The sequence below is a fragment of the Bubalus bubalis genome, chromosome 10, assembly GCF_019923935.1.
Source record: "Bubalus bubalis isolate 160015118507 breed Murrah chromosome 10, NDDB_SH_1, whole genome shotgun sequence".
NCBI classification, from domain to species: Eukaryota; Metazoa; Chordata; class Mammalia; order Artiodactyla; family Bovidae; genus Bubalus; species Bubalus bubalis.
In genome coordinates this window covers 21,891,890-21,904,101 of record NC_059166.1, presented here as the reverse complement: position 1 = coordinate 21,904,101, position 12,212 = coordinate 21,891,890, and the positions used below count along the sequence as shown (strand labels likewise).

General features: G+C 39.8%; 1 protein-coding gene across 13 annotated transcripts in view; it reads left to right on the top strand.

The window, feature by feature from the left end:
* The window catches only part of UTRN (utrophin), a 561,026-nt gene extending 551,169 nt beyond the window's left edge, over positions 1-9,857 (top strand). For 12 of the 13 annotated variants that reach the window (XM_025295004.3, XM_045161922.1, XM_044924139.2 and 9 more), the window contains 3 exons: positions 394-492; positions 4,308-4,330; positions 7,858-9,857. In XM_025295004.3, coding sequence (XP_025150789.3) covers positions 394-492; positions 4,308-4,330; positions 7,858-7,866 — 131 coding nt within the window. In that variant the 3' untranslated portion in view covers positions 7,867-9,857. The remainder of the gene's footprint in view (positions 1-393; positions 493-4,307; positions 4,331-7,857) is intronic. The other variant, XM_045161920.1, reaches the window with a different exon arrangement.
* Positions 9,858-12,212: the final 2,355 nt, after the last annotated feature.

Sequence of the window (12,212 nt, the reverse complement as noted above, 5' to 3'; positions counted from 1 at the left end):
GCCTATGCTCCGCAACTAGAGAAAAGCCCACATGCAGTAACGAAGACCCAGCACAGCCAAAAATAGAGTTATCTTTAAAATAGCTGTCCAAAATAGTGGAATTCTAACTAAGAAATAATATGACCCCATTACTTATTTTTCACTTGTGAATTTTCCCCTGGCACTTGAATTCTTTCTATAGAAACATCTAATACATTTTAATTATGTAGAATTTTGTTACCAGAAATTAATGCAAAAATGATTTTGGAATTTTCCCCTAAAATTATTCTTTGCAAGGAGACTATTTTCACACTGATGTTTAGAGGCCAGTACTGGCATTTGTCCCCTGCAGTTGGGTTTTAGTGGAAGACCGGACGTTAATCTGAGAGCGTCTGTTGTGCTTTGTATCTGCAGGCACGGCGGCAGAGGAGCCGCTGGCAGCCCCTCATGACACCAGCACGGACCTCACAGAGGTCATGGAGCAGATCAACAGTACGTTTCCATCCTGTTGCCGTGAGTATGAAAGATCATAATGCTGCTGCTATGCTTTTTCCTTCCATTTCTTTTTTCCTGTGTGAGGCCCTTTGTCTTCTTTGGTGAGATAACAGCAATATTGGAAGCAAGACTGAACATTATTTGAAGATAAATCAAGCTTTCCATATGTCAGCAAGGCAAACAAAGCCCAACCTGGATGCCATCACATCCCAGGGTGGAGGGCCAGTGCCACCCTGCTCTTTGAGATCCTTTGATCTGCCCTGTGATCGGCAGCCTGGGGCACATCAAACAAGCCTGTCTTTAAGGAGAAATTATCCTCTTCAGTGCAGGCCATAGTAAGAAAGGTGTATTTCTCCAAAAGAGTGTTTTTTGTGGTATGCCAGACAAAGTCTGAAAATAGCTTTTTCTAAGTCATTCCTTCTCTTTTCTTCAGATATTGTCTTCTGATGTCATCAAGTTCAGATGTAAAAAGGGATTATTTTCAATTTCACACCCCACCCCCCATCTTTTGTTTTGGTGTGGGTTTTGTTTGTTTTTTTTTTTTTTTTTCTTTTTTTTTGGTTCATGGGTTCTTTTCTTGAGGAATAAAATAGTCACTGTAAGAAAGGCCAAACAATTTAAAGCATGGCAGATTATGACCCTGTGAATTTTCCATATGAACAACCAAGAGCCAGAAAAGAACCAAATAAAAATCCCAGAGGAAACTGTATGATTGTTATTTATTGATTTTTTTCCCCCAAACATTTTGTCTTCAGCACCTTGGCGTCTTGCAGTTTCTACTGAGCTGTCAGCAAAAACATTTCTGTTGTTTCAAACAAACAGCTTACTGTACATACACTACTTAATGCTACAATTATATTTTAAATAATATTTTAAAGAAATCAGAATATATTATTAAAAATTTATATTTATAATTTTAGGGTGATTAACTCTAGTCAGCCATTACACTAAGATTTTAGTGCTACATATCAGGTGGTGCTAGTGGTGAAGAACCCACGCACGTGCCAATGCAGGGGACATAATAGACGTGGGTTCAATTCCTGGATTGGGAAGATTCCCTGGAATAAGAAATGGCAGCCCACTCCAGGATTCTTGCCTGGAGAATCCCATGAAAAGAGGAGTCTGGCAGGCTGTAGTCCATGGGGTTGCAAAGAGTTGGACACAACTCAAGTGACTTAGCTCAGCACGGCACTATTATATATTATTCATCATATATATGTAGTATATAAAACAGCCTGTCATTACACCCCTTTCCATCCTCTCCTCAGAAAATACCACTTTAAATGACAGTAAAGAGTCTTTATACTTTGATAATATAAAAATCTCCCAATATAGGGATAGCTTTTCATAAAAATAAAAACATAAATTGATTTATTTATGAAATTTACATATACTTTTAAATTCTGCCTGGATTGATTGAACTTTTTTTTTTTAATGGATGTAAAATAGAAATGAGCACCTGCCGCAGATTTGGTGCCCAATATATTTCTGGATTGAATGAGTGAATGAATGAATGATTAAATTTTCCTATTGGGAAGGAAGGTTTAATTGATAGTACTAGATAGTACTTAGAAGGTTCTGTCGGATTCCTTTGCTTTGTTGCCCCTTTTAAGCTGTACAAGCTAGCAAATACTTTAATAAGCCTTTGCATTCCCAAAGCTTCAGTTCAGTTCAGTCGCTCAGTCATGTCTGACTCTTTGCGACCCCATGGACTGCAGCATGCCAGGCTTCCCTGACCATCACCAACTCCCAAAGCTTACTGACCATCTTTGGAGAGGTTTTGAAAGCAAATCGGATTGGCATCCTCCCAATGCCAAGCCAATCCCCTGTAACTAATGAGAACTTTAAAATTGCTGGTCACCAGCATACAGTGAATTGATCTGCATGTTAATCTTGACTTTTGATCCTTTGTGAATTAAAAATTAGCATGGTCACAAGTGAATTTCCACTCCTGGCAGTCTTGGAATTAAATGAAACTGTATTCTTAAATCCTAATTGTATGAATTGTCTACTTAAACATGACTTTTTTTTCTTGCTGTGTCTGTAGATTGTTGCACATAACACTTTAGAATTCCTCTATATTGGATTAATGTCCCAGTTGGTCCTGATAGCATCCTTGAATCATGGCCTTTTAAAGTTTTCTTTTAATTATGTATGTTGAGTTTCAGAACAGAGATGCAAGCATTTCCATCTCTTCCTGACAAGGAGTTAATGAAGGGAATGTAATCGTGTTGCCTATTAACTGATATACTAAAATTTCCACTGACTGCTGTAACTAATTTTTTCAGTGTAACATCATTTTGTTGTTTTTTTCTTTTATGTCATCCACATATACAGGATGCTAGTAGTAAGCTGAATATTATTTTCACTAATAGACTAACAAATGCTTTTTAAATTATTTTTTTTTAATCTACAGGCATATTCTTACTGTGAATTGCCTATATTTATTGAGCTTGATTGACATTCATCAAAACTTCAAGACCTACTAAAATACAATGATTTCCTGATTTCTTTAAAATATGTATTTTATGATTTGTTCAAGAGGGTACTTGTAGCCTTTATTTAATAAGAGGCTACAGGGTTAAAATGTTGATTTGCAGCAAAACAGATTTGATTTCTGTTTGGATTCGGCTGTTTGTTACTGAGAAGAGAAGCTTAACTCTGCCTATGGTATACTTCATGCTCATGCAACTAAGCTTTCCCTCAAGAGGGTATAGTTCTGTGCAAGTGTAATTCCCCTGTGTAAGAAAGTCCACTCTTGTTTCCCTGATATAACTTACACAATTGGTAGAACTTGATTATTCCCCCCAATATTACTGGGGTGCACACTTTCCCTCCAGGGCATCTTAAGAAGCTTCGGCTTCTTGCTCTATCTTTTTCTCATGAAGCACCTACTGTGTGGTGACAGGATTTTTGTTTGTTTGTTTGTTTCCCTTCAAAAAGGGGGAAACAAAAAAATAAAATGATGAAAGTAGTCACATGCTGTTTGATTAGGGATGATCTTTAATGACCCAGAACAGATGCTACCATCATAAGCAGTGGAGCGCCTCTCTCTCCCAGGGCTGAGTACCAGTTCAGAAATTGTGAGATGTCGCTGTGAAAGGGAGAGATGAAACCTCAGAGGCCTTAAAGAAGAGCTGTGCTAGTGGCCGCCCTTTCAGGTCGTACTGGATCAGCTCCACTGCACATGCCCTCTGCCACCAAGGAGGAGCTGAGCTGCTCAGATGCAAAGGCAAATTAGACACCATATTCTAACTTATCTCATGCTCTTAACTTAGCCCATGGAAGGCACAGGATTAACCCAAGTTCCTACAAGACTTCTGAGTGCTGAGGGCTAGGCTACTGCCACCATCTTCCTGGTCTTTGGGGTAAGGGTGGCAGAAACTAAAGACTCTGGCCCTGGCATTTCCTGAATGACTTCTTGGTCAGAATTTGTACTATTCAGGAAAATATACAGAATTTTCTCTGTTCTAATGCATAAACCAAATATATGGCATGATTTCAGTGGGAAATTTTGAGATTTTTTTGCAAAACTAATTATTCACTGAATGCTTTAGCATGTACTGATTTGAGAGAGCTGGCGTATCTTTTGCATATTTTGGTGGAATTTTTATTTCTTAAAGCACATGAGATAAGAAAAGCTAAGTAGGGAAACTAGCCCTGTTGAAGCATCTGGCCAAAAAAAAAAAAAAAAAAACTTCCCCAAAGCTCTTTCTTATTTTCTTATTAATATCCATTTAACAGCTGGGAATGGTGCAGTTTACACTTTTGCATGCATGAAAGGGAGAACCACAGAAATGCCTGCAGTTGACTATTTTTGTTTTCTCTTTCAGCAAATCTCCCCAGCAGGCCACAGGTAAGAGTTCATGGGTTGACTGGTTTAGATGTTACAGATTATAACTTGGAGTAAGCAATTAGTGGAACTTCCCTGGTGATCCAGTGGTTAAGACTGTGCTTCCAAGGTAGAGTCAGGGTTCGATCCCTGTTCAGGAAACTAAGATCCCACATGCTTTACAGGATGGCAGGTTTGCTTTTTTATTTTTTTTTTTCCTTTCTTTATTTAAAAATAAAATGTTTAAGCGATGACCTACTGTTGATTTTTGATTTTTGCTATATTTTCACCTTATGAAAACAGAAAATTGAAATTCTTTTATGCTATAAATGTGCATTCAGAGTCCATGAACCAAGCTCTGTTTTTATTTAGGGACAGAATGTTTTCCTGTGAGACCCCTTTCTTCTCATTTCTTGGTAGAACCATGGTATGGAGTTTATCCCTTGGCTTCCTGCTAGTGGACAGGACCCTCCTGCACAGCCCACTCGCAGTGCCTACCAGCCCTGCCCTAGGACATGATTTCTCCCTGTTTTGCTCTTCACTTACTTCATATCCTGTGCTTGATGAGAGGGCGTGAAATGCTGTTCTGACACTGTTCAGTCAGTGTTTGTCTTTATACTGGTGCCCTTGCTCACTGCGTATGTTGCATACAGCCGCAGTTTAAGAGCTCTGCAAGGCTGGAGAAACCACGCATTCAGGAGGCCTGTGTGCAGTTGATAACAGACCAGTGACATGCCTCATGAAGGTAGTCAGGAGACAGACCTGTAGGTTTGCTTCTCCACATTCTGATACCATGAGCTAATGGAAACAAGGTTTAGGGGGTCTTAGTGGGCTTCCCAGGTGGCTCAGTGGATCAAGAACCTGCCTGCCATGCAGATGCTGGAGATATGAATTCGATTCCTGGGTTGGGGAGATCCCCTAGAGGAGGGTACAGCAACCCACTCCAGTATTCTTGCCTGGAGAATCCCATGGACAGAGGAGCCTGGCAGGCTACAGTCCATGGGGTCACAAAGAGTCAAACATGACAAGTGACCAAGCACAGCACAGCACTGTTGATTTATTCCCCATGTAAATAAGGAAACTTGCTTGACATGTTAGTTGATTTGGTACAGCAGTTTGTCAGTCTGAGGAGGGGGACCCGTCCCACGCCAGTTTTTCTGGATGCCCCAATTGCCAGATCTTTTGTGTTCTAACAGCTTTTTAGTGAAAATCGCTCAGTCGTGTCCAACTCTTTGTGACCCCATGAACTATACAGTCCATGGAGTTTTCCAGGCCAGGATACTGGAGTGGGTAGCTGTTCCCTTCTCCAGGGGATCTTCCCAACCCAGGAAGCAAACCAGGGTCTTCACATTGCACGTGGATTCTTTACCAGTTGAGCTACCAGGGAAGCCCAAAGTGAAAGTCACTCAGTCGACTCAAGCCTTTCATAGTTCTATGTACTATGTAAAATTACCCCAGATAGGTTTAGCTGACAGGATTCTCCCAAACATGTACTTCAGATAGCTACCACAGAACATGGACTTAACAGCCATGCCTGGGGCAGTACACAAAGCTGCTTTTGTTACTCTGAGGGGAGAAGATTTTGATTTTTCATTTAAGGATTTGCTGAGAACTGTTGGCAGATACAGCCCATGTGTTTTTCAGTATTTTCCTTATCAGGTAGTCTTAGAAATATTGTGTCCCAAGACCACAGTAAATCTTTGGAGAACATTTTTCCTCATGCACTTGTTTATGAATCTTTTTGAAACTGTGAACCCTCTGATTGTGCTACTCTTAATGGCCCAAGAGGCTGAGATATTAAGGAGAAGCACCAATGGTTCATCTTTAGTAACTGGAGGGAACACAAGGGAATATGAAGTAGATCAGTGGCTGTGGTGTGACAGCCTGTGAGAAGGAAGAACCTCATCCCAGAGAGCACAAGTCTTGTGATTGTTCTGTTGTCTTAGTGAATGAGAAGCAGGGGCTTCAGCAGAGAGTGAGGCTGGGGAGGAGGCCTTGGAGGTATGAGGAGAGACTGGAAGATGTGCAGTAGCTGCTTGGAGCTGGGGAGAGCATGTGGAAACAGAGTGACTGCCGGGTAGCATTAAAGGCCACCGCTTGCTTGCCTGTGAATTTAACTTGAGACCTGTCTGCAGGACTATGTGTTGCCCTTCAGCCACATTCAAGTTCATGGGCACAGGCACCAGAGTAAGCCAAGTATTGCATTTAACTTGAAATTTATTGCATTTAGGTTGAAGTAGTTCTTTGGCCAAGAGAGTACAACAGTTCAAGGGAAGAGGCAGAGGAGTGATGATAATGCTTGCACCCAAGTCTGGTAGGAAGAATAGTGAGGATGCAATAGGTGTGGGAGACAGAAAATCCGTAGGCCGTAGTACCAAAGGATGAGTGAAGTTTGGGTCCTAGTGGAAGTAAGCTGGAAAGGTACGGGTGGGTTGTCAGAAAGGGGGATGATTGAAATTGAAATATTGGAAGGGATGCAGGTGTTGGCAATCATCCAGATTTGAGACTTTGAGTGGAAGGCTGAGAAAGGGTGAAGGACAGATTCTGGGAGGAGTGGAGCTCAAGGAGCTAAGAGGCCACAGGTTTGGAAAAACCATCTATGTATTAAAATCATGAACATTTAAAACCAATGAATGACAGCCATTTTTTCTTCAAGAGGTAAGGAGACATGAGCTTAGAGCTGCATAGTGAGTGGTATGGTTTGATGACAAGAGATTCAAAGCTGGGTACTTTAAGGAAGGAGAGAGAGAAAAGGCCCTGAAAATCACAATATGAACCTATCCCATATCTTAGGAGTGTGAGAGATGAAAAACAGTCCTATGTAAAGAAGTCCTTTCTTTCTATGGAGGAAGCTGTGCCTTTAGGGAGATGTAGATATGCATTAGAGCAAGCCAGTGAAAGATGCATTTAGAGAAGAGTTGGATGACATGATTTTAATGATAATGGACCCAGCCATTTGACCTCCGAAAGGTTGATGCCACTCCTCTGAGTGTGACCTGGATTTCTATCCTCCCTTGCCTCTGTACCTTAGCCCTGAGCCTTTAACTGGCACCATCGCACACCCTTGGGCTGTGATTCTTGTCTTGAGTTCTTATTGTCTGGATCCCAGCTGGGATCCAGCTGGTACCCTGGAGTTGTCCAGGGTACCAGTTCTGCAGAAGACCTCCCACAGACCCTCAGAGGAACACAGAGTGCTTGCACCAACCTAATTCAGTCAACGTTAGTACCTCTCAGGAAAAAAAAAAAAGAAAAGACAAATCGGCTCAGTTTTAACTTGGTTTCCAGCCTGAACAAGAGAAAAGTCTTCCAGACTTCCTCTGTATCAGCTGAGTTGATGAAAAGCAGGCTATGAAACTTTAGGATGAAAGCAAAGGACTTCATTCCAGGAACAAAAGTCAGGTGGGAGTAAAGTGTCCCCATTGAATGTAGCAAAAGAGGGCTTGTCTATGCTGAAAGAAGCACTTTTATTTTTTTAAGAGTTGACAGGTCTCTGCTACCTGTAATGCCTTCTGTAAATGTTGTTCCGACAGTGCTATTTTCTCTTCCCACAGGCAATGTGAAGTATTCGTCTAGCCAACCAACATTTCTTGATTTACAGTGTTGCCCTTTTCAGCAAATGCCAGTGTCAAGTCCCATTTAATCAGAAGCTCCATGGCTCTTTGAATTATGCTGTTGAGTGCTGACTGTGTGTTCTACTGAAGGAGTAAAACACTGACTATCCAAAGAGGAAAGGATATTTTGTTTTTATAATAATCATATATTATTGTTTTCTTCTTCCCTTTCTATGCAACTGTAAATTAATGAACAGAATGGTATTTGGAAATGGAAATACATTTGTCACTGATTTGTATACTGTATACAGTATTGGGAAAGTGGGTGGGGGGTTTCTAATATGAGACCTTCTTTTTAATAACCGTGAACAAATGCATCAGAATTAGAAGACAATGTTACATTTTTACATTCCTTCATATTAACCTTGTATAATAACTTCATTTGTTTCTTTGACTCTTTTACCATTATGTTTTGGTTATTTATAATTCATCAGCCACATGACCAAATAGATTTTATTTGTTTCCATGATTTGGCCAAATTAATAACTTCATATATGTCAATCAAATATTATATGTTTATGGATTAGGCTACAGCTCTGTGTATACTGTTTAACTTTACTTCACATCATACACTTATTTCTTTAGTGACCACTTGGATAACTGCAATAAAAATCCTGTGGGCCTAACAGGCATTTCTATTGGGATTTTTTTCCCCTTGTCTTTTATCTCCCTGCTCTATATAAGTTGGTGTTGATTTCTTTATTTATTTCATGTCCCAATCTGTATGACAGAATTATAATAATCTCAAAGATTATTTTACCAAAGGTTGCCCATTTAAGCATATTTTCATTTTGACACAGAAACAAGACTTGGTCCAACTTTTCCTAGTTCCCAGGTCTTGATTTTCATCATTCAGTACACAGCAGACCTATACCTAATTGTGATACCAAAATCCATGGTTGTCTTTAGTTCCCTTTGAAGAAATTTTGATGGTTGTTTATGTCTCTAATATATTCAAGCCCTCTATGATTCTTGAAACCCCCGGTTATTTTCCTTCTGAAAGCAGACACAAATTTAATGAATGTCTCATTTTACTTTTTGAAGGAATAGCTTGTTATATTACCCTTCATTTGACCAATGCATTTGGGAACGATGTTTATCAAAAGCCTGTATCACTGCTTAATTAATGCTTAGATGGTGGAATCCTGGCTTATACCTTTGAGTGCATTCAGTTAGGTATTTGGTTCAGCTCCTGATTTAACATTTATTTGGTTCAGTTTAAACATGCCATGTCATTTACCAAATGTAAAGAAACCAAAAAAAAAAAAAAAAGTAAAAATAATGTGTTTTGATTGAAGCATACGTGCTTTAAAACATCAGGACATTTTAACTTTGAGTTCTCTTTAACTGGGATCTGGCCAGAAGGAGGCTTAAAGTTAGAAATTCCTATTCTTTAGAATAGGTTGGGTGGGTTGGGGGGCAAGGGTGTCTATTTGCAGTAAAGATATTTTGAGAAGAAGAAAATTGTTTTATATAAGAGGAAAGCCATGACCACCTTTCTACCTCAGATCCATCTTCATCCATCGTGTTGGAAATAGCTTTATGCCGCTGCAGTTTGAAAAATCTAGAGCTTCTATCAGATCACATCATACCCAGTAAAAATACCTATTTAAAGAAAAAAAATTCCCTGAACTCTGAACTACAAGTTGTAGATTTGGTGTCTTCCTTGTCCTTACTTTGAAAAGTTATGTATTAATTTTTTTTCTGCCTGTAATTGTGTGCAACATGTTCTCTATCTGCTATTAAGGAAAAGCTACATAAAACACTACATTGTAACCTTTTAAGTAACGGTAAATATAAAGAAATATATTGCAGTAACAGCAAGGGGAAATAAATATGTAGTTCTTTTGAAATATGTGGTAAAGAACTAATCATAGACTATCATCTAAACTGGTTACATGTTGTATTTTTCATCCTGAATAAAAGTAATTTTAACACAAGGTGACTTTGATATTCTTCAGTGGTGTTTACTGATAGACTTAGAACTTTGAATGTATGATTATGAAAATAAAATAGAAAGACAGCCTATATCCTGATAATCTACATGTGTTCCTGCAGTTTCTCTCATACGCCCTAATACATTCTTTCTTACTCTCACTGTCTCACTTTCTCTTTCTCTGTGTTTCTCTCTTCTCTCTTATATATATACATAATTCTCAATTTTCTTTACAGATAGAAGGGAAAAATAATATTGGATGTTAAAAATATATATGTGAAACCTATTTAGCTTTTGTTTTAATATCTTAGATGCTATTGGTATTTAGTCACTTACTCTTTCAAATCCACTTTCAGCTTCAAGCTCTTAAATAATGCGCTTTTTTTATATGCACTGGATTTTACCACTGTAGCAGAAGTTTAATCCATTTCAAAGCTACCCCATGGGAACGAGTGCTGAGAATCATGTTGCTTGATTCTGAAAGTAAAAGCTATGAAATAGAAAAATCCCCTTATTTATAGTTTGTTAAAGAAAATTGACCCATTCTAATGAACATACATTTTAAGCATCCTGTCTACTTCAAAGTAATATTCACATTAAGCATTCCTAAAGAACCAGTTGTTGATTTCCAGCAACCTATTGAGTAGGTCAGTGAAAATAGAGGTGAGTAGATAGTGAAAATGTAGGCTTCCCCAATGGCTCAGCGATGAAGTATCCACTTGCAATGTAGGAGACGTGGGTTCAATCCCTGGGTGTAGAAGATCCCCTGGAGGAGGGCATGGCAACCCACTCCAGTTTCCATGCCTTGGAAATGCCATGGAAAGAGGAGCCTGGTGGGCTGCAGCCCATTGGGTGGCAAAGAGTCGGACACCACTGAAGTGACTTAGCATGCATGCACACACGCACACACACACATATATATGTGTGTGTGTATATATATATATATATATTTTTTTTTTTTTTTAGAAGAGTGCCCCATGTATAGAAGAGCCTGGTGGGCTACAGTCCATGGGGTCACAAGGAGTCAGACACAACTTAGTGACTAAACAACAAACAATAATATACAATTTTTTTTAAGAATATAGTTTGCCTTTGGTTATTCCCCCAACCCTATGCACCACCACCATTCCACTGTTTCAATTGACCAACTTTTTCAGGGTCATTTCTTAATCCACTAGTTGAGAATTGAATAGAACTGAAGCCACTAATACCACACCACCTAACACTATAAGTTGTATCCTGAAAATTCATTGACATACAATATCAGCTTGTGTTTTTTGAGGTTAATTAACAAAAGCAAGCCTTTGACGGAGGCCAGGGCCCAATCACAGTCACATTATGTTCACTACCTGTGGCATTAGCTATTGCTCACCACAATGGGACACAGCAGTCATAAAACCTTTATTTAGTTTATGGGATGTGAGGGTCGGCTGATCTGGACAGGACTGTTCTGATTCCATCTGGACTTCTGCAGTTGACTGGCTGTTGAATGATGTGGGATGTCTAGTCTGGGATGACTGGGGATAGTGGGCTGAGTTCTTTCATCCACTAGCAAGCTAATTAACTGGGTGTCTTACTGTGTAATGACGGAAGTGTTGGAATGTAGACAGGCTTTGCTGAGAACTGGTGCATCATCACTTCTACTGAATTCTGTTAGTCAAAGCAAATTACAAGGCTAAGTATGAGGAATAGAATCCACTTCTGTTGTGAGAGAAACTGCAGAGCCACAGAACAAAGGGTATAGCTAAGCTGGGGAAGGGCCATCAAATTTCACCTTATAAACTTAGAGGAGGGCAAAGCAGAGGACTTGGGCTAAAACACTGATGTCAGCTGCCTCAGTGGAGTGGGAAGGAAGTAGGCTTTTCACAAGGCCTTCTTCTAAAACCCTTGTGGCTCAGCTGGTAAAGAATCTGCCTGCACTGGAGAAAGAAATGGCAACCCACTCCAGTATTCTTGCCTGGGAAATTCCATGGACATAGAGGCCTGGAAGGCTACAATGCATGGGGTTGCAAAAGAGTTGGACATATTTAGTGACTAAACAACAACAAACAAACAAAAAGAATCCTCCTGGAATGTGGGAGACCTGGGTTCGATCCCTGGGTTGAGTAGATCCCCTGGAGAAGAAAAAGGCTACCCACTCTAGTATCCTGGCCTGGAGAATTCCATGGACTGTATAGTCCGTGGGTTAGCAAAGGGTCAGACACGACTGAGCGACTTTAACTTTCACTTTTCTTCTAAAACAAAGGTCAAGAAGATTAGCCCCTCTGCCCCAATTTCAGGGGAAAAGCAAGTAGGAAGACTTAGCAAGCCTCTGCCCCAAATCCTAGGAGAAGCAGAAGACGTGATACAAAAGGACCGG